At 35.2% G+C, this 23,822-nt stretch overlaps 1 protein-coding gene across 12 annotated transcripts in view; it reads right to left on the bottom strand.

The window, feature by feature from the left end:
- The window catches only part of DNM1L (dynamin 1 like), a 64,648-nt gene that overhangs the window by 18,928 nt on the left and 21,898 nt on the right, over positions 1–23,822 (bottom strand). For 4 of the 12 annotated variants that reach the window (XM_055573809.1, XM_055573723.1, XM_055573754.1 and 1 more), the window contains exons 2-9: positions 16,450–16,597; positions 12,816–12,854; positions 12,092–12,130; positions 11,060–11,106; positions 10,569–10,640; positions 9,235–9,321; positions 811–973; positions 298–418 (exon numbers count right to left, since the gene is read on the bottom strand). In XM_055573809.1, coding sequence (XP_055429784.1) covers positions 298–418; positions 811–973; positions 9,235–9,321; positions 10,569–10,640; positions 11,060–11,106; positions 12,092–12,130; positions 12,816–12,854; positions 16,450–16,597 — 716 coding nt within the window. The remainder of the gene's footprint in view (positions 1–297; positions 419–810; positions 974–9,234; positions 9,322–10,568; positions 10,641–11,059; positions 11,107–12,091; positions 12,131–12,815; positions 12,855–16,449; positions 16,598–23,822) is intronic. The other 8 variants (XM_055573764.1, XM_055573791.1, XM_055573799.1 and 5 more) reach the window with 3 other exon arrangements.

Below are 23,822 nucleotides of genomic sequence, written 5' to 3'. Positions count from 1 at the left end.
TTTTTCTAATACAGTGTGCTCATCATACATAACATAATAGACAGGGATTTTTTTTTTAAGCCTAGCCATTTAATTTTTTCCATTTTGTGGCACTGCTTACTTCATAAACATTTTCTGTTTAAAACTATCTACAGGGGGTTTTAGTGAATCTCTTTTCTTCCTTTAGAGCAATGAATTCTTTAACAATACCAAGATTATAGTAAAAGGGGAAAATATAGGGACAGTATCACATTTCAGACTCAATCAAAAACTTTAGGTTTGCTTTGAAATGAGAACGCTGTGATCTTGATTGCTCACCTGTTAACTACTCCAATTATTCCCAGTTTGACCGGTATAACCCTTCCCATCAATACATCCATGGCATCAGTACCTGCATCCATGAGATCAAGTTTGGTGATTACAGCTAGGGTTCTGCGACCTGGTAAATGCAAAAATGAAAAGAAATGACCCATTAAATTAAGCTTTTAAGTATTAATAAAGGAAAATCCTACTATATAATCCCACCTAATGTTACCTCTGCCATCATTTTGGTAATGTTTTTCTAACCTTTGCTTACAAATACTTTTCTAAACTAATTTTAATCATGTTTAATTTTAAAACTTTTTCACATATAATTTTTATTAGCTATTTTTGCCTAGCCTGTATAGCAATTTATCCATTTCCATCAAAATTTCTATTTGATACTGTAAGTAAAATAGAAAAGCATTATTAGCTAGAGATACTCCTTTTAAAAATTATAAACTCCTCTCTTGAGGGCAGATTCACCTCTGTTAACCAAACATCTCATTCAAAATTAATATCCATCCTTACCATCTGGATCTACCTCTCTTGAAATTTTAAGTGCCTCTGATGTTGCCATATCTGTATTAGCAGCAGTGACAGCGAGGATAATGGAATTTGGATTACTGATGAACCGAAGAATGAGCTCTCTGATTTGAAGCTCAATATCTTTAGGTTGATCACCTACAGGCACCTGAACAAAACAGAGATAATCAAGGACAGGTAATAAAAATCAACTCAGCTTTTTTCCCCCATTTAATGCACAGAATATAGGTGTTACTCCATTTACAGATAATTAAAATGAATTTATATACTTCAATGTACATACAAATTTGGTAATATGTATAAGTCTCAAAATGTAACTCCTGCAAATATTAAACATCTGCCATGTTAAGGATTGGTCAGTGTTAACTGTCTAGAGACAAATTCATTCATTCACTCAATTAGCAAATATTTATTGACAACCTACTATATTTCAGGTACTATTCCATATATCAGATTATATCACAGTAGTGAATAAGACAAAGACCAAATTTCCTGCCTTCACTGAGTTTTAGTGATACGAAAGAGGTAATAAACACTTCTATACATAGTATCTAGGTGGTGGTAAGACTATGGAAAAAATAAAGAACAAGAGGCTAAGGAATACTTAGGTTAAAGCTTATACTTTAAAGTATTATTTTAAATTGGATTATGCTTTTAAATTGAGTAATCAGGGAGACCTCACCCAGACAATGACATGTAAGAGAATGACTGCAAACTGAAAGAGATAAGGGAGAGGTACAGGCAGCTATCTGGAGGATGAACACTTGAACACAATGGCAGAAGACTGACTGGAGCAAAAGGAATTAGAAGAGTAATAAGAGAGAGGTCAAGTAGATACTTTAGATCTCTTTAAGAACATAAGCTTTTACTCTGAGTGAAATAGGAAGACTCTAGAAAGATTCTGAGCCAAAGAATGACACAGTCTTATTTTCACTTTAACAGTATCACTCTGGCTGCTTAGTTAATAAATTATGAGGAAGATGTTTTAGGAGACTATGGTGGTAATCCAGCTGAGATGACAGTGGCTAGCTCAGGATGGTAGCTATAAATTTGTAAGACATGACAGAGTTCCAGATATACAGGCACACTTTGTTTTATTTCATTTTTCAGATTTTTCATTTTTTACATATTGAAGGTTTGTGTCAACAAGAAAGTCTATTGGAGCCAATTTTTCCAATAGCATTTGCTCACTCTGTGCCTCTGTATCACATTTTAGTAGTTCTTGAAATATTTCAAACCCTCCACCATCAGAAAGATAACATCCAACTCACTGAAGGTTCAGATGGTTAGCATTTTTTTTAGAAATAAAGTATTTTTTTAACTAAGGTATGTACATTGCTTTATTAGACATAATGCTGTTACACACCTAACAGACTACAGTTGATCCTTGAATAACACAGGGTTAAGGAGCACTGACCCATTCACATACCTGAAAATCTGCTTTTGACTCCCCAAAAACTTAACTACAAATATCCTCTTGTTGACTAGAAGCCTTATACCAACATAGGCAATATATATATATTTTATATGTATTATATACTGTATTCTTACAATAAAGAAAATGTTGGTAAGAAAATTGTAAGGAAAATACATTTACAGTATGTACTCTGTCAATACTTAAGTTTATGTCATCTGTTTACAAGATATCTCATCTATCAGTACCTACATCAATACCGTCTTATGATACAAAACACTATTAGTTGTTATACATTACTGACACTAAATACAAAAAATGAAAAGATAATGTGAAAGAGAAATTCATATTTATTTAAAGATATAACAATTCATGCATTGATAATGAAGTAGCAATAAGATTGCTTTATGATAGCCTAGTATAATTGAAATGATTGCTTCACAGTAGCCTAGAATATGCAGCAAAGAATGAATCATTATAAAATGTTTATAGATTCCAATGTTGAAATCATATTCATAATACCACACAGAAACCAATTACCTGTGATGATAGGCTGATATGCAGTTTCTCCAATTATAAGTGAAGGCATACTGTAGAGTAATATAATTCTTTGAAAGCAAAGTTACAAAACAGTAAAAAAAAAAACAAAAAACACCTAACATTATTTTATATTAAAATATCACTCCATTATGCCTATGTAGGGCTTTCCTGGTGGTTCAGACAGTAAAGAATCCACCTGCAATGCAGGAGACCTGGTTTGATCCCTGGGTTTGGACGCCTGGTGAAGGGCATGGCAACCCACTCTAGCATTCTTGCCTGGAGAATCCCCATGGAGAGAGGAGCCTCGCAGGCTACAGTCCATGGGGTTGCAAAGAGTCAGATGCAACTGAGCGACTAAGCACATGCCTATGTAAGGATACGCTATTCACTTCAATACAAGTCTTGTACATAATGTTCTACATAATGAGTACTTAGGCAATGATGACACAGATGACATAAAAACACAGTTCTTCCCATATAGTTACTACATGTCACAAGAAGACACATACAACAGAACTCATGATTATTTGCTACTTGTTAAGTGGAAGTGGATCACCCTCGTCTTCAAATCAAGTAGATAAAAGAAGAGGAGGAGCTGGTCTTGCTGTCTCACAAGTAGCAGAGGCAGAAGTGGAGGAGGCCGAAGGGGAGGCAGGAGAGGTAGGCACAATCAGTGTAACTTGATGGAAATACATCATTTCTATCTGATACTTTTTTTTCACTCCAAAAATGTTTCTGTATGGTTCCATTCCTTCTTCAACCAAATCAAAAGTAGTCTTGAATAACTGTAACTTTTCTCACAAAGTGCCTAATGTTGTTATGTTTTCTGGTACAGTTTCTTTTAAATCTTCTTTCCCATCATCTGGGATTCTCAGGTGGCTTAGCATTAAAGAATCTGCTTGCAATGCAGGAGACACTGGTTCGATCCCTCAGTGAGGAAGATGCACTGGAGGAGGGAATGGAAACCCACTCCAGTATCCTTGCCTGAAGTATCCTATGGACAAAGGAGCCTGGTAGGCTACAGTCTATAAGGTCACAAAGAGTGGGACACAACTGAAGTGACTGACCACACATGCACCCCCCTCATCTGGCACTGTTTCAGAAGCACTCATCTCCATCAAGTTGCCCTCTGTTAATTCCTCTTATGTAGTGTCTGCTTTAGCTCTTGGATTTCTATGAGATCCATATCTTGAAAGCCTTCCCCCATCTAACCCACTTTTTCTTTTTTGGTCATCTCCACAGTCGCTTTTATGATTTCCTTGATTGGTTCTGCTGTAAATCCTGAAGTCATACATAGCATCTGGACACAGTTTTCTCCAGCAGGAATTTATTATTTCAGGCTTCATGGCTTTCGTGGCTTTTTCAATAACATCTTCAATAGTGTAATCCTTTCCAGATTTTCATGATGTTCTATCAGTGTTCTCTTCCACAGGAATGACAATCCTTTCTATACAGTTCCATATGTAATGAGCCTTAAAGGTCCGTATGACCCCTGATTAGAGGGTGAATAAGGGACACTGTGTTTGGGGGCAAGTAGACCACTTCAACACCTGTACCCTGGAGCACTGTCTAATACCAAAAGAACTTTCATTCAGTCCATTACTAGAAAGATACCTCCTGCCTTCAGGGACAAAGTACTGATGGAACCAATCCAGAAAAAGGGTTATCTGTGTCCAGGCCTTCTTGTTGAGCAACCAAAAGACTGGCAGCTGGTGTTTAATCTTTTGCCTTCAAGGATCGAGTGTTAACAGCTTTATAGATAACGGCAGTCCCAATCATAAACCCCCTGCATTTGCACGGAATAGCAGAGCTGGCCTATCCCTTCCTTCCTTGAATTCTGGTGTTCACTTCTCTTCCTTACTAATAAATGTCCTTTGTGGCATTTTTTTCCAGAATAGGGCACTTTCATCAGCATTAACATTAAAAACCTATTCAGGCAGATATCCTTTCTCCTTAATGATTTTCTTAATAGCATCTGAGACCTCATCTTCTGCCTCCTATTAACTTGACTTTTTTTAAGCAAAACTTTCTAATGTTATCAAACTATCCTTTGCTGGCAATATATAATCCAGCTTTAGATCATTCACCTTCCTGTTGCTTTAAGTTGTCATATACTGAATATGTTTTTTCTCAAATCATGTTAGTCTACAAATATGCCTTTCCTATAGAAATCCTATACCCAGATAAAAGCTGAAATTTCAATAAAAAGGCATTTAACATAAAGTGCAAGGTTTTCATGCCTCCTGGCATAGCTGCAGCATTGCCTTCATGAATTCCTTTTTCAGAATGCTTCTTAAGCTGGATTTATTCATCTTTAAATGGTGGGCAACCACAGCTGCAGGCCTCAATCTACAGACAGAGTACATTAAGCATTTTAACTTCTTGTAATGTCATGACTTCTCTCTGTTTGTTGGAAGCACTTCCAACATCACTAGTGGCACTTCATATGGGTCTCATGGTGTTATTCAGGGTTTACAGTATTACACTAAACACAATGAAAAAATGCAAGAACCTCAATTCAATTCAGTTCAGTTCAGTTCACTCAGTGACGTCTGACTTGTGACCCCATGGACTGCAGCACCCCAGGCTTCCCTGTCCATTACCAACTCCCAGAGCTTGCTGAAACTTATGTCCTTCGAGTCAGTGATAGTATCCAATGATCATACCCTCTGTTGTCCCCTTCTCCTCCTGCCTTCAATCTTTCCAGCATCAGGGTCTTTTCCAAGGAGTCAGTTCTTTGCATCAGGTGGCCAAATTATTAGAGTTTCAGCTTCAGCATCAGCATTCATTTCAATGAATATTCAGGACTGATTTCCTTTAGGATTGACTGATTTGATCCCCTGGGACTCTCAAGAGTCCTCTACAACACCACAGTTCAAAATAATCACTTCTTCGGTGCTCAGCTTTCTTTATAGTCCAACTCTCACATCCATACATGACTACTGGAAAAATCATAGCTTTGACTAAACGGACCTTTGTCGGCACAGTAATGTCTCTGCTTTTTATATGCTGTCTAGGTTGGTCATAGATTTTCTTCCAAGGAACAAGAATTTTTTAATTTCATGGCTGCAGTCACTATCTGCAGTGATTCTGGAGCCCAGGAAAATAAAGTCTGTCACTGTTTCCATTGTTTCCTCATCTATCTGCCATGAAGTGATGGGACTGGAAGCCACGATCTTAGTTTTTCGAATGTTGAGTTTTAAGCCAGTGTTTGCACTCCCTTCTCACTTTCATCAAGAGACTCTTCAGTTTCTCTTCGCTTTCTACCATAAGGGTGGTGTCATCTGCATATCTGAGGTTATTGGTATTTCTCCCGGCAATCTTTACTCCAGCTTGTGCTTCTTCCAGCCCAGCATTTCTCATGATGTACTCTGCATATGAGTTAAGTAAGCAGGGTGACTGTATACAGCCTTGACATCCTCCTTTCCCGATTTTGAACCAGTCCATTGTTCCATGTCTGGTTCTCACTGTTGCTTCTTGACCTGCACACAAATGTCTCAGGAGGCAGGTCAGGTGGTCTGGTATTCCCAACTCTTTCAGAATTTTCCACAGATTATTGTGATCCACACAGTCAAAGGCTTTGGCATAGTCAATAAAGCAGATGTTTTTTTGGAACTCTTGCTTTTTTCTGTTATCCAAAGGATGTTAGCAATTTGATCTCTGGCTCCTCTGCCTTTCCTAAAACCAGCTTGAACATCTGGAAGTTCACGGTTTACGTGTTGTTGAAGCCTGGCTTGGAGAATTTTGAGCATTACTTTACTAGCATGTGAGATGACTACAATTGTGCAGTAGTTTGAGCTTTCTTTGACATTGCCTTTCTTTGGGATTGGAATGGAAACTGACTTTTTCCAGTCCTGTGGCCACTGCTGAGTTTTCCAAATTCACTGGCCTATTGAGTGCAGCACAATATCACAGCATCACAGCATCATCTTTTAGGATTTCAAATAGCTCAACTGGAATTCCATCACCTCCAGTAGCTTTGTTCTCAGTGATGCTTCTTCTTCCTAAGGCCCACTTGACTTCAGACTCCAGGATATCTGGCTCTAGGCGAGCATTTTATAGTATTATATTAAACATGATAAAAAAACATGCAAGAACCTCAAGAGATCACATTTTACTGTGATATGCAATTTACTGGAGCGATGAACTACTCAAAAATGATTTGTGTCACACAACATTTTGGGATACTCAACAACACTTGAGCTCAGTGCAACAGGAATAGAAAGTGGCTGTGAAATTATTACATTAGTACAGTATGTACTACAGCCAATCTTATGCAGTTATGATTAAATACTGCATCTTCACATTTGTTTACATTTCTACTTAAAGTACAATGTACAGTGTGTAGATTTTGATAAATTTTAACTTTTTACACTAGATTTGTTTATTAATTTTTATTAATCTTTTTCAGTTGTTCTAGGCTATGCAGGTATCTGCAAGTTTTTTCAAATTGTTACAAATCTTCAAAAAATTTTCCAATATATTTACTAAAAAAAAATTCACAGATCACATATAAGTAGACCCATGTAGTTCAAACCCTCGTTCAAGGGTTAATTGTATAGTATAAACATAACTTTTATATGCACTGGATAAACAAAAAAATTTGTATATTTCTTTTACTGTGATACTTACTTCACTGCAATATTCACTTACTGGGATGGTCTGGAACCATATTTGAAATTTCACAATGTATGCCCATATTTTAAGTTAAGAAAAGCTAACAGGATGTGCTAACAGGTATTGACTATGCCAAAGCCTTTGACTGTGTGGATCACAATAAACTGTGGAAAATTCTTCAAGAGATGGGAATATCACACCACCTGACCTGCCTCTTGAGAAACCTATATGCAGGTCAGGAAGCAACAGTTAGAACTGGACATGGAACAACAGACTGGTTCCAAATAGGAAAAGGAGTACGTCAAGGATGTATATTGTCACCCTGCTTCTTTAACTTATATGCTGAGTACATCATGAGAAATGCTGGGCTGGAAGAAGCACAAGCTGGAATCAAGATTGCCGGGAGAAATATCAATAACCTCAGATATGCAGATGACACCACGCTTATGGCAGAAAGTGAAGAGGAACTAAAAAGCCTCTTGATGAAAGTGAAAGTGGAGAGTGAAAAAGTTGGCTTAAAGCTCAACATTCAGAAAACGAAGATCATGGCATCCGGTCCCATCACTTCATGGGAAGTAATGGGGAAAGAGTGGCAACAGTGGAAACAGTGTCAGATTTTATTTTTGGCGGCTCCAAAATCACTGCAGATGGTGATTGCGGCCATGAAATTAAAAGACGCTTATTCCTTGGAAGGAAAGTTATGACCAACCTAGATAGGATATTCAAAAGCAGAGACATTACTTTGCCAACAAAGGTCCATCTAGTCAAGGCTATGGTTTTTCTGGTGGTCATGTATGGATGTGAGAGTTGGACTGTGAAGAAAGCTGAGCACCGAAGAATTGATGCCTTTGAACTGTGGTGTTGGAGAAGACTCTTGAGAGTCCCTTGGACTGCAAGGAGATCCAACCAGTCCATTCTGAAGATCAACCCTGGGATTTCTTTGGAAGGAATGATGCTAAAGCTGAAACTCCAGTACTTTGGCCACCTCATGCTAAGAGATGACTCATTGGAAAAGACTCTGATGCTGGGAGGGATTGGGGGCAGGAGAAGGGGACGACAGAGGATGAGATGGCTGGATGGCATCACTGACTCGATGGACATGAGTTTGGGTGAACTCCGGGAGTTGGTGATGGACAGGGAGGCCTGGCGTGCTGCGATTCATGGGGTCGCAAAGAGTCGGACACGACTGAGCAACTGAACTGAACTGAATGGAAAGTAGGGTGTAGGATAAGAAATGTCAAAGGACTACAAACTTTTTGGCTAAGCAACTGGTACAACAGAGTTGCCATTTATTGAGATGGGGAGACTATAGAAAGACCAAATCAGGTTGAGGGACAGATCAGGCATTTGGTATTAGACACATCATGTTTTAAAGTTGGACATGTATATGTCAAGTAGACATACAAGATGAATATATAAGTCTGGAAATATCTGAATGTTGTCAGCATACAGATACTCATATTTATAAGTCATAAGACTGGATGAAATCATCAAGAGATTAAGTGTACCCCCTTGACAAGAGGTCCAAAAATTGAGCTATGGGATACTCACTGTTTAGACATTGAGAAGATAAGTAATCAGCAAAAGAGACTGAGAAGGAGTGGCTGGTAAGATCAGAAATAATCCTCTAGAGTGTGGTGTCCTGGAAGCTGAGTAAAGAAAAGTGTTTCAAGGAGAAAGTAGGGCTCTACTATGTCAAATGTTGCTAAAAGATCAAGATAATTGGGAAAAAAAAAAAAAAGGCTGATCATTCCATATGAGGTTAAGGAAAAACTATGTTGTTTGTTCAAGTAAAAACAAATATGACCACATCCACGATGAGTAACAACTAGTTTTACCTTGGTCATTCCTGGCAAATCCACAAGTGTCAGATTGACAACATTGGGTGAAAAAATCTTAAGATGAATTGGTTCAGGGCTTACTCCCTAAAAATAAATTTTAAAATATTATATTAAAATCACATGAAAATGTCAATGAAATAAAAATGCTAAAGTAAAACCTCATTTCAAGTATTATACATTAGATGCTTTTAAATGTTAACCCATAATCTCTAAAACATTTCAATAATCAAAACCTAATGAAACATATAGAAAATAAGGCAGCCTGCCATAGGTTATAATCCTATCCAACCTTATACTATTAATATACACAATTTATTACCTGTTATTTCACATTCTTTTCTCCTGATTCTCAGCAGATAACATTTCTTAAATATGTTTAATAGATTCAGTGCTGAACAAAAGAACAATGTATCACTATCCAAATTTATGAGGTTCTTGAATTCAGAGTGAGACATAAGTAACAAGTAATCCAAATCAGGGAAATAGGGCAGCAGTAACTAAAAGGTAACCTACCCAGAGTTCAATAATAAATCTTAGTCAATCACTCTAACAGAGACAAATATTTTGAATAGGCATAAAGAAATGAACATGGCTCCAAAAATGCCTTTGGGTCAGGAAAACCTTTCCAACACAGTACCCAGCAGATAAAAGGACTCAATAAATATATTTTTTTAAATATTAGTACTCAGCTCAGGCCCAGTTGTGCAATTAAATGTATCCATTCAAGAAAGGAGGTAACAACACAAAGGGAAGGGAACAGAAAGGTAGTAAGAATAAAGAAAGAAGACACAGAAAATAGTAGCATTTAAAGAAGGCAGTGACAGTACCTCCTTTAAATATGCCTCCTTTACCATATAATGGTATCTGAGACCTCTAATTTAAATTCTCAGAATCTTAGAAAACAATTCAGTTGTTAACATTACTTTTCATTTTCACTGAAAAAAAAAAACAAAAAAACCTTGCTTTCCCTCTCTTTGCTTTCATAAGTAAATCTCAATTTACTCAGGTAAGAAAAAGAGCTCTTCAAAATAAATGTATCTTGTAAGTTATATATTGCTTCTTGAGTTACAGTACAATCAATTCACCAGAAAAAAATAACACTGTAGGAAGTATTAAATAGAAAAGCTATATAATAAAGTGATATATACAAGATCAAGAATAAACATCTAAATGAAATACCTGTTTGTATATGAAAGCTCTAAGAAACAAAAGTGGTTTTATATGAAGTTTTAATATATTTGAGAAAATACTCCATTAGTTTAAAAGACCAGAATACTCTTAATGATAAATTTACTGACGGTTATACTTTCCAGCTCTAAAAAGATGCCTACCTTATTATTTCCTGAAATCCTTTCTGTTTCATTTTCAATTTCTTGTCGAATTTCATCAAAATCTGTGTAAAGCTAAAAATTATTGAAACAAAAAAAAAGTATTCAAAATAAGACTTAAAAAGTTCCTAAGAGGGCTTTGATAAATTTCACGGATGTCTATGGATCTGCTTCAGAGAATTAATAAACAAATTCTAATATACACAAACATCATTCTGAGCCAAAGAGTCAGTTTATATGAGTTTTCAAAGCTGCTTGAGCCTACAACAGTTAAGTCTCCAAACCAGAGAGAATAAGGCTCAATTTAAAATGTTTTCTAAATAAACTACTATGGTTAGAAATGTTACTAAGATAAGTTTTATTTTATAAGAACAACTGCTTCAAGATAACAGTGCTACATTGCCAATCATAAGAAAACTAAATTATCAGTTACCTGTACCAAAAAAAAAAAGTTTTCAACATGTTACTTCTTCAACATATTTTTGTATGATTACCTTATTTTTGGTGTGAAGAAATTTACCCCATTCTTCTGCTTCAACCCCTGGAAAAAGAGAAACTTCACTTATTGAAAACTATGGAAATTAGTTAGGAATTCAAAAAGACAGTACAATATTATTTGTTCCTACTTTGCCACTAACTATAAGCTAACATATTTGAAATCTAGATTTTAACTAATAAAACTGTTCACCTCTCCTCATATTATAATAAAATATGTTTTTTTTTTGGTATCTAAAACTTTTTATTTGAGCAAGTAGATATAATGGGTATTTTAAAAAGACCTTAACCATATATTAAATGACTCACTACAATTATATAAAATGAATAACTCCTTCTAATCCATTATGTGTTTAGTTAAAATTGTTCCTTCCAAGAATCCTCCATATATAGTTCAATAGTCCCTGGTTCTGTATTTAGTATAATTTAGAACAATGGCCAATTAAGTATTAGATTATATTTAATTATTCATTTTCATCCAATCTGGGACCTGTCGTTTTTTCTTTTGAACTTTTTATTTTGTATCAGAGTACAGCCGGTTAACAATGTTGTGATGTTTTCAGGTGCAGAGAAAAGGGACTCAGCCATACATATACTGTATACTTTATTTTTAAATATCTTACATATAAAAGCAATTTTATCTGATGAAAATACTCAAGCTAGTGGCTAAAAGAAGAACACTTATGAATCATACTGAATAATAATGCAAAAAGCATATATTGTAGACTTACATACATAATTTAAGGTAAAAATTTGCAATATGTCAACAAAATAGCTAACTTTTTGTTCTGTTTTCTCATTTTTCATTTTAATTCAGTTTACTGTTGGCAACCCATAAATTCACAATTTGCTGTTACTTTAAAGAGCTCTCAGTAACATGAAGGTATTCTGTATGCATTTTCAAGGTGATTTTTTCCTCTAGGAACAAGATTATGTTTTGCCTTGGAATTGAAGGTAGGAAAGAAGTGAAATGGCAAGGGGTGGGAGGCTGGGGGAACCTGGCATGTATACTGTATGGAATTGCTACTCGCCAGTGGTTTCCAATAATAGGTCTGTTCCTCTTGCACTTGCTGAAAAAAGGAAAAAATTATTCATTTTAGGTACTGTTTTGAGTGGCCTAAGACTTGGAGAGCAAGTTTTGCTCTAATTTTTCCAGACAAGCTAGAATGTAGAAAAATTAACTTCACCTTCTCCAAGCACAGCTATTCTGCTTTTGTCAAATTCACAGTTTTAAATGTCTTAATGATTAACACATATCAGCCACCTGTTATCAAAATAAAAATGACTGTAAGATATTCAAATAATACAGAGGAAAAGGTGGAGCAGTTTCTTTGGTGGATAACAGTAACAAAACTGGATCCTTTTTGCACATAAAATGCTCACCTACTTGAAGCTTAGTACCTTCTTCCAAGAAGTCTCATTGGAGGATTGGAATAATCTAAGTGAACAGAACTCAGAGGCAAGTACTATATACCAAAGGGTTTTTTTTTTTAATTTACATTATCATATAGAAGAGGTCTGGCTTCACAAGCATGTTTTTTAAAATAAAAATAAAATAAATTACATTCACCAAAAAAAGCCTGCATTGTGATGCAATGCCAAAAAGTAACAAGAACCACTAACACCTGCAATCAGTCAATGTGGATAAGCAAATAAAAATGGAAGGAAAAAAATGCACAGCCTGTAAGAGTACAAAAAGCACACATGCAGGCATAAAAGGAAAAGAAGGGCCAAAAACAAATGGATAAAGGAAACCTTTAGAAAGGTGTCTTGAGTTTTTCCATGTAGCAGGGTCTGTAGTCAAAGAGAAATAGCACAGAGTGAGAAGTTTAGTGCTTATCCCTAATATTTCAAACCTTTCTAAAAAATCAAATGTGCAAGAACCTGAACACATTTCAAATGCACATTCCAAATGCATTCAGTTATTCCAAATTTACAACTGTAAATTTTCCATTGCAATTAGTTACAATTAGAGGGATGTATATATTTTAAATGGCATAAATGAAGTATATTGAGTGTCATAATTTATTTTTATTTTCCATTACATTAATTTTATCACCTCTGGTTTCTAATTGTAATATAAGTGGATTGAAACTAATTTACTATTCAGAAATTTGCTATCTGATAACTACAGGAAAAGATAAACCACCTAATAAAAAAAAACTACAAAACATATCAAATACATCTTGAAAGTAATAAAACCTTGAAAGTAAATATTAAAGTATTTACCCTAATTGCTAAGACTGAACTTAATAGGGGTTTATTTTTTTTTTTAATATATAATAAATTTAACAATAGTTTTGGTATTCAGTCAGCATGCCACCTTTGGATTTAGTCTAAAAGGAGATCTGAGGACATACATGAAAGGTATTCATGAAGTTCAAACTAAACCACTTGAAAACAGTTTTTGTTTTTAATAAGATTTTATCAGAAAATTCTTTTACATTGGCAGAAGTGGGGAGCAAGATGAGAAATACTATAAATCTATATACTGACACCTAAATTATATTATGTAGTTGGCAGAATGATCTCATGTTAAATAAATTTTCCTGATAATTAAATTATACATGGTAAATATGTAAATATTTTGTAAGAGTTTAGCCAGTTTTGATGGACCTATCCATGTTATGTTAGAATCCACTGCTCTTAAACTTACCTATTAATGGTAACTTTGGTCTTTGTTACATAATAAAGTCATTTATGTATAGACTACAAATCCCTATACAAAATGGTTAGAGACTAATTTTTTCTTTTTTGAAATTCTCCTGTTTTCCTCCCCTTTCTCCTCTATGGTTGCCAGGCTGCCAACTAGTTCATACTTTTCTGGCTATCTCTTGCTTCATTGTTTCTAATTTCCTCTAGAATAGAGTGATTTGTGTTAAGGTAGAATTGTTTATCCTGAGGAAAAACAGGCTTTAATGATAAGTTAAAGAACTATCCTATTAATAAGATACATGATATTTAGTACTCAAAATTTACAAAATCTATTTTGTGTTCTGGGTGGCTAAGTTGTCATTTTAAGTATTATGTTTTTTAATATAAAAAATAAGCACTAAGCTTGAGGGGAAAAAAATATATATATATATAGGTAAAGATATGCAGATTTACTGACCCACCACCACCAATAAGAGACGTCAACAAAACAAAGTGAACAATACAAACAGATAACAAGAACTGACACCTCTATAGTTGTGAAATGTACACCCTTTCTAGAAATACTGCCCACGTACTCTGAGAGAAAAGATATCATCTGCCCTCTCCAAGGTGACTGAAGAAAATTAAGAGTTGAAAGAAACAGACATCATCATACAGTTTCCTGAAGTTTTAGTTTAAGGTATTTGGTAAATTTGATGATATTAACAAGATTGAAATTTTTGAATAATTATTCTATACATTTGAAATTGGACCACAAATTAGCCCAAAATGATTAAATTCAAGGTTCAGAATTTCAATAATAAAGAAATATTACAGAAATGCAAAGTGATAAATAACATACCAAGAAGCTAGCTAATATAATCAAATGACTTTTACATATCCTCTGACATCCTATCCAAAAATATTACTTGTAACATCTACAACTTCATTAATCTGCTTTAGTGATTAACTTTCTATAGTCCTTGTAGATGCTCATGACATGTCTTTTTTAAAATCCCTTTAAAATAAAAATCAAGCTATCACCACCCAGAAAGTGAAGGAAACGATCAGATGCAGAAATTAAAGTAACTTCACTGCATCAAACTAATGAAACTGCTGGAGAAGGACATGGCAACCCAGTCAGTACTCTTGCCTGGAAAATCCCATGGACGGAGGACCCTGGTAGGCTGCAGTCCATGGGGTCGCAAAGAGTCGGATACCACTGAGCAACTTCACTTTCACTTTTCACTTTCATGCATTGGAGAAGGAAATAGCAACCCACTCCAGTATTCTTGCCTGGAAAACTCCAGGGACAGAGGAGCCTGGTGGGCTGCCATCTATGGGTCGCACAGAGTCGGACACAACTGAACCGACTTAGCGGCAGCAGCAGCAGCAATGAAACTGCATTTAAAACAGATCTCTGGCAGAATGAGAAACAATCGTGTTACTCTGCTGCAAATGTAATTTAATAACTAGAACATTTTACAGACTTTTCTAAGTAAGACAGATGGCTTCCCTGATGGCTCAGACGGTAAAAGAAGCTGCCCACAATATGGGAGATGAGGGTTCAACCCCTGGGTTGGGAAGATTCCCTGGAGAAGGGAATGGCAACCCACTTCAGTATTCTTGCCTGGAGAATTCCACAGACAGAGGAGCCTGGTGGGCTACAGTCCATGGGGTCACAAAAAGTTGGACATGACACAACTAATGCACAAATAAGACCGAGTCTGAGCCAAACACTGAAGATCAAATATATTACTCTCATCGAACTTTCCAAACTTCACTAATGGAAATGTACAGTATATAATAGGGCACATATTTAATAAACAAATTTAAATATGTTGATAAAGAGAGCATTTCTTAAAATATTTTCAGTGTAACCAAAGAAGAAAGGATGATGCATGTCTTCTAATCCTGATACTCCACATTTACTATTTGGGTGAAGGAGGAATCTAAAGAACCAAAGTAATACGTGCTATACATAAGTCTTAGCAAAATAAGTATAGTAAAACTAATAATAATAATTAGGAACTTTCTTGGCAGTCCAGTGGTTAAAAAGACTCCATGCTTCCACTGCAGGGGACACAGGTTGGATCCCTAGTCAGGGAACTAAATAAGATTGCACATGCTGTGCAGTGTGGCAAAAATAATAATAATTTTTTTTTCAAAAAATTATTTCTACAAATAGTATTTATCTTGGATCAAAGGGCCAAAGAGACCAAAGATTCAAAATTCACAGGCACATGGCGAGACAGAAAAGTGAAGGTGAGATAGCACTGTTATGCTGAAAAGCGGAATCATTTTATTTAAATAAAATCTTAAATAATCTAAAATAAACTTAAATAATCTAAAATAAACTAGAATCTAAAATATTTAAATTCTAAAACAAAGTGAAAAAAACATTGCTTTAAACACTAGGAAAAAAGTTTAAAACATTCCAAAAGACACAAAAACTTTTAAAAATAATTGATTCTTGTTTACTAAGTATCTCACTAGATCCTCCACTAAATAGTGTTAACAGGTTTACTGAACTACATTACCAAAGAGATTCTTTCAAAAAAGTTGACTCACAGTCCTCAAAAACAAAAAAGAAAATTACTCCCTTTTTACATGAGAAAAGACATATATCACTTTCTTTACAGGACTTCTGACTTCGCTATAGCCACTAATTTCTGTCTAATTAACTCATATCTTTTTAAGATTGACCAAAAATGAAGGAATTTTAAATAGTTTTTATTCCAATTCTAAAATTTACCATTTTCTTCTCCTGTTGTCTTTCGTTTATCTTCAGGTGAAACATGGACTAGCTGCAGAATGAGAGGTCTCCGGGTGACAATACCAGTGCCTCTGGGAAGCAGGTCCCTCCCCACTAGGCTTTCTAGCACTGAGCTCTTTCCACTGCTCTGAAAATGGAATACACAAGAGCAAAATGAGTTTCTTAACAGATTTTTTTGCAACTCAGTAAGACTATACTATATAATTTTTAAAAATTATTGCAAAGTCTTTTAAAATGAAATAAAATTAGTTGTATTTTCGATTATATGATCTTTATTTCTTTAAAATAGAAAGGTACAAAAAGAATATAAACACTAGTACAAAATAAAATCTGTAATTCAAAAAAACAGAATATAAAAGTTCCACTTGCCCATAATTTTCCTACCTTTTCTGATACTCTCCCAACCATATAATATTGGTGTGTGTATGTATATATATATGTGTGTGTGTGTATAAAGTATTTTCAAAACCCATATAATATTGGTATACATAAATTATGCCCATAACATGGAGATATTTTACTCTAAATGAGGTAGTATTATGTGTCTTTTTCTCTAACTCACTTTTATTTTTATTGTAACAATCAGGGATATCATTCCATATCAATAAATTAACTTATGTGCTTAATAGTTAAATAGTATTCTGCATGTAAAACCAAACTGATGTGCTTAATAGTTAAATAGTATTCTGCATGTAAAACCTAACTGATGGACATGTAAATGGGCCTTGCTACAATGTTGCAATGAACATGATTTGTACATACACCCATACTCACTTATTCTTTCCTTAGACTTATTTATTTAGTTCATTAAGTGAAACCGCTGTGATTAAAGAACATACAGATTTTATACTTTCACAGATACTGCCAGACTGACTACACACTACAAGATAGGAGGCACCACGCTGTGCTTTATATTCAATCTGCTACATCCACATCAGCACTGGGCATTACCACTTTTTTGAATCTTAACTACTTTTTTTGGATAAACACTGACAGTTCATTTATATTTGCATTTCTTTATTATTCAGCCAAGTATCACTTTCTTTAAGGCCCTTTTGTGTATCTCCTTTGGTGATCTGCTTGTTCAAATGTTGGTATATTATGTTTCTCATTAAAGATCTTTATCCATATAAGTATATATCTTTTGTCATGTTGAATACTCTCCCTTAACTTTTTATTTTGAAAATTTCAAAGCCACAAGAGTTGCAAGAATAGTTAACAGTGAATATTCATGTATCTTAACAAAGATACCCTATATCTTAACCAATTATTAACATTTTGACATATTTGCTTTATATCTCTTCTTACACATGCACATGCTTTTTTCTTTTGCTGTCTCTTTTGTGTTAGTTAATATGTCATGACATTTCATTCCTAAATATTGTGGCATAGCTCTAATAAAACAGCATTCTTCTATATAATCACACTACAATGATCTCACTGAGGAAATTAAACCAACACAATACTAATGAACAATAAATTATCTCCATTGTCTCTATTATACATTTTTATAATACATAAATTTGAAAAAATTGCTATTTTTTCAATTTGGCAATTCATATGTTTTTCTGTAACAGTATTTTTCTGTACTGTATTTTTTCTTAATCAAAACCAGTACATCTTCTAATTTCTTACTCTCTACAAAGGCAAAAACCCTAAGCTCATCTACTGTATCAGAAAGGGTTTTCAGGAAACAGATGGCCCACTCAAATTAGATTAATTTAAGGACAGTTTATTTACAAGCAGACTATTTACAAAGTTTTGGATGAGGGGGATCACAAGAGATAGTGGAATAACCCAGGCTAGTAGCAACACAGCAGCTCCTATCACCCACAAGCTCCAAGAGAAGGATGAGGATTTTCAGGGAAAGCCAGCACCTACACATAGGAAGTCGAGTCAGGAGAGAATATACCCAGACTTTAGTCCCCTCCTTTTCCCAAGTCCTGTCGAGGCTCCCCATTTCCAAATCCAATCAGAAGGAAGAAAACGTTAAGGGCCCATTTCTGTTGTCCAGAAAGGTCCCCTATGATGGAGAACAGTTATGTTGAGTGTATAAAGTGGGTCAAATTTAAACTATGATGGTTTTTGATGGCTAAGTCAAAAATCTCTCCTGGTAAATGTCACATTGCACTTGAAAATGTGTGTGTCATTTTCAACTATCTTTTGATACTGATCTCTAACATAATTCCACAATGATAAGGGAACAGACTCTGTATGATTTCAATACCTTTGTTGTTTAGTCACTAAGTCATTTCTGACTCTGTGACCCAATGTACTGCAGTACACCAGGCTTCCCTGTCCTTCACTATCTCTATTCAATACCTTTAGACCACAAATTTTTTGCACCTTGTTTTATGTTCCTGGATATGTTTCAGTGTCTCCTAGTTTACAGTCTATGGGAACTTGAATAGGAATTTGCGTTGTGACAAAACTATATAAATCTTTATTATGTTGAATTGGTTCACCATGATTTTCAGGTCTACTATATCCTTCTACTTCTCTGTATATTCATTCTATTAATTTTTGAGAGTCTGACATTGAAACTCCAACTAAAAATCTTAATGTAGTTACTTAAACTGTTCACTTCTTTCTAATATTTTACCTTTATGTTCTTTTTTCTGACCAAATTTCCCAGTTGACTATTGATTGACATTGATTTTTTGCATCAAATCTGTATTTTATTGATTTCACTTTGTAATTATTATTTATTTTTAATACTGTTAATTTCTTCTGTCAGTGTGCACAAAACACCTCCCAGTTTCAGCTGGTATTCTTAAAAGGTCCTCCAGACTTTCCAGTGATTGGCTATTTTTGGATTCTCAGTCATTTGATATTCCATGGCTTTCTCTTCTTCTTAAGTAGAAATTAATACACAGGTCTTGGAGCTTTTAGTGGTCTACTCCCAAACCACTAGTACATGAGGGTTTGTAGAGAGAAACAAGGTCAACTAATTTTCTCATCAATGTTCATGGATCTGGAGTTTTCCTATATGTTCTGTTTTTATGGTGAAGTCATACAAGATTAAGAAACTATTCTACCATTGCTGTCATCCTCCCAGAATCCCCAAACACAAAAAATTGTTTATGTCTCTGTGGGAAAAATGAACATTCATCTGGGTGGTTAATATTTTATTTATTTAACTGGGAGGTAGACACAATGGTGTCCTAATATTCTTTGTATCTTTTTTATGTTTTCAGTATTTTGAAACAATTTTTTAATCCTTCAAATGTGGCACATGATTTTACACTGATGAGGAAATTGAAGAAGTTACATTTCCACCTCCCTCCCATACTTAAGCAGATATTTGGTACAGCCACACACAGCTTGGATATAAGTCACAGACTAGTCCCTTTGTCCAGTATGTCCTTCTGTGCAAGTGATCTATACTAGCTTAAGTGCCCAACTCTGCTAGAAAGTACAAAGTATTAGCCAAGCTACAACAGATATCTGGAAGCAATTCACGTAATATTCCAATTTTATTTCACAATATCATAGATGGGAAATAAAAGAATTTTTTAAATTTTTTTGTTCTTATTGTCCAGATATTTATGCTTCACTACATTTGATGAATGGTTATAGTAGAAATGGATACAGAATTTTATAATCACAATTAATTCCCCCAGGAACTCTAAATTTTAAAGATTTATCCATGTCATCTAATATTATTTACTGATGCAGATTGAAAGTATGATGCCAATCTGAGTCTCTTTCCCTTTCAGGAAATCTTTTTTTTTCCTCCTTTCTTCTATTTTGACACTTGGGAGAATTCTAGGGTTTTGTAAAAGTTTAGATTTCAGAAATTTACCCAGGTTATGTCAATCCTTTCAATATTTGTGCCCAGCAACTGAAATATGAAGATGTGGTGAACTTTGGCTTACTGTTTGATTATTCTTTGTCCCTCTGTTCCAAGTGTTCTTTCTCAATTAACTATGACAAGGATTTTGGCTCTCTTAGCTCTCACCAACAAGTCTCTTATCTCTAATTAATTTCATAATATATGATTTTGATTTGTCTTTTAATAGAATTTCTAAAGTTATTTTTCTATTTCATAAATTAGGTTCTCAACAATATCAATGTGACTGTTGTTCCCCATCACCCACTATGCCATTTTATTCTTCCTTCTTAAATATATCACAAAAAATACTTCTTAAATGTCTCTCCTAAATTCTGTATCAAACTCATTTTGTTACTCTGATTATCTACCTTAGTCTCCTCCTTTGCGGCTACTGCTTTTCAATGTTTAAATCTACCAAATTTTAAACATTGCCAACTTTTTTTTTTTTTTTTTCAGTTCAGTTCAGTTGCTCAGTCGTGTCCGACTCTTTGCAACCCCATGGACTGCCGCAAGCCAGGCCTCCTTGTCCATCACCAACTCCTGGAGCTTACTCAAACTCATGTCCATTGAGTCGGTGATGCCATCCAACCATCTCATCCTCCATTGTCCCCTTCTCCTCCTGCCTTCAATTTTTCCCAGCATCAAGGTTTTTTCCAAAGAGTCAGTTCTTCATGTCAGGTGGCCAAAGTACTGGAGTTTCAGATTCAGCATCAGTCCTTCCAATGAATATTCAGGACTGATTTCCATTAGGATGGACTGCTTGGATCGCCTTGCAGTCCAAGGAACTCTCAAGAGTCTTCTCCAACACCACAGTTCAAAAGCATCAATTCTTCAGCGCTCAGCTTTCTTTATAGTCCAACTCTCACATCCATACATGACTACTAGAAAAACCACAGCTTTGACTAGACGGGCCTTTGTTGGCAAAGTAATGTCTCTGCTTTTTAATATGCTATCTGGGTTGGTCATAACTTTCCTTCCAAGGAGCAAGTGTCTTTTAATTTCATGGCTGAAATCACCATCTGCACTGATTTTGGAGCCCAAGATAATAAAGTCTGTCACTGTTTCCACTATTTCCCCATTTGTTTGCCATGAAGTGATGGGACCAGATGCCATGATCTTAGTTTTCTGAATGTTTGTTTTAACCCAACTTTTTCACTCTCCTCTTTCACTTTCATCAAGAGGCTCTTTAGTTCTTCACTTTCTATATGTTGTATATAGCAATTCAAGACAGCAACATGGGAGGATCCTGAACTCACCTCCTATCATGGGCACACTGAATTTACAGCCACAGATAGAACAATCCCCTCTGAAAGAAACTACAAAATTAGATGAGCAACTCCTACATATCAGGCAAATGACAAAAACCCACACTGAAACAGGCTGGAGAGGCTGAGACACAGTCTCACCATAAACCTCACCCAGGGGTAGTGACCCACAACTGTGAGGGAACTCACAACATTCAGCTTCTCTGTGAGGAGCAAAGGGTTTGGGCCCTGCTTCTGGCAGCCCCAGCTCCTAAGAGCTGCACCTGCAAGACAGGCCACCAAAACATCTAGCTTTAAAGCAAACAGGGCTTGCATTCATGAGAACAAGGCAGAGTGAACTAAGAGTTCTTGAAGAGACTGTACAGGTCCACTGTGGCTAACCTCCCAGGTTACAGTACAGAGAGAGCAGAAAAAAAAACCCATGTCCCAGTTTCCCTCTGAAAAAGGTATTTTTGCATGTACTTCAAAAGCTGCTCCCTGAGCCTCCAGCTTCTAACTGAGCTGAACCTAAATACTAAGAACCTCCTCTAAGGATACTGATGGATCTTAGACAACCTAAACTAATGGGACCCACTAAGAATAAGGTAGGCTATTTGGACAATCACAAAGGTTCTAGAGACAACAAAGATCTAGGGCAAGGTTGAACAATAAGATTCATCTCCTACACAAGGCCACTCTTCAAGACTTGGAGAGGTTGCTGTTTATTCTAATGCACCAAAACCACCACAGAGACTCAAGGAAAACAAAGAAACAGAGGAGTATGTTCCAAACAAAAGAACAAGATAAAATGTCAGGAAAATAGCCTTAATGAGATGGAGATCAGTGATATAGCTGATCAAGTTCAAATTAACAGTAATAAAAATGCTAAAATAGCTAACATGAACAAAGAGAGATTTTCAACAGAAAGAAAATACAAGAGTGTACCAAACAGAGTTCAACAACAGACTACATGAAGCAGAAGAATCAGTAAACTTGAACAAAGAGCACTGGAACTCATCTGCTGCTGCTGCTAAGTTGCTTTAGTCGTGTCCGACTCTGTGCGACCCCATAGATGGCAGCCCACCAGGCTCCGCTGTCCCTGGGATTCTCCAAGCAAGAATACTGGAGTGGGTTGCCATTTCCTTCTCCAATGCATGAAAATGCAAAGTGAAAGTGAAGTTGCTCAGTCGTGTCCAACTCTAATCAGCAGCAAAAAGACAATTTAAGGGACTTATAGGGCAACATTAAGAGGACCAACATTCACATTATAGGAGATTCAGAAGAAAAAGAGAGAAAGGGGCAAAAAACTTGAAAAAATAATGGCTGATAACCACTGCAACTAAACTGGGGAAGATAAGAGACATTCAGATCCAAAAAGTTCAGCGAGTTTGTATAAGATGAACTGAAAGAGACCCAAAACATTTATAATTAAAATGTCAAAAGTTAAAGACAAGGAAAGAATTTTTAAAATAGCAGTACAAAACAATTTATTATGTATAAGGAAAATCTCCCACAAAATCAGTATATTTTTGAATAGAAACACTGCAGGTCAGAAGGGAGTGAGTGGCACAACATATTCAAAGTGCTGAAAGAAAATAACTGCCAACCAAGAAATCTCTACCCAGCAAAGCTGTCTTTCATTATGGAAGAAGAGGTAAGAGTTTCCAGACAAGGAAAAGTTGAAGGAGTTCATCACCACTAGACTGGCCTTAAATGTTAAAGGGATTCCTGCAAGTTGAAACAAAAGGGAGTGAATTAGTAACAGGGAAACAAAGTATGAATTTCACTGATAAAAATAAATACATAGTAAAATTCAGAATAATCTAATGTAAAGATGGTAGGTTAATCACTTGTATATCTAGCGTAAAAGACAAAAGAAATAAAAACAATTAGCAAGGGAGGGGAGTAAAGCTTTATATAAGAGTTTTAGAATAGAATACACTATACTGATGTTATCAATTTAAAATAGACTATATTATCAATTTAAAACAAACTTATAAATAAGTTTTAAATAAGCTTCTTGGTAACCACAAATCAAAAACGTTTAGTAGAAATGTAAAAGATAAAGAAAAGGAATCTAAACATATCACTATAGAAAAATCATCAAATCACATAGGATGAGAATAAGAAAAGGAAAAAAGAAAAGGAATTATAAACGTCAGAAAACAATTAACAAAATGTCAATAAGTACATTATCTATCAAAAATTACTTTCAATGAAAAAAAAGTTACCTTAAATGTTAAATGGGCTAAATTCTCCAAACAAAAGAGTGC

The sequence above is a fragment of the Bubalus kerabau genome, chromosome 1 (assembly GCF_029407905.1).
Source record: "Bubalus kerabau isolate K-KA32 ecotype Philippines breed swamp buffalo chromosome 1, PCC_UOA_SB_1v2, whole genome shotgun sequence".
Taxonomy (NCBI): domain Eukaryota; kingdom Metazoa; phylum Chordata; class Mammalia; order Artiodactyla; family Bovidae; genus Bubalus; species Bubalus kerabau.
This window is presented reverse-complemented; position numbering and strand designations above follow the sequence as displayed.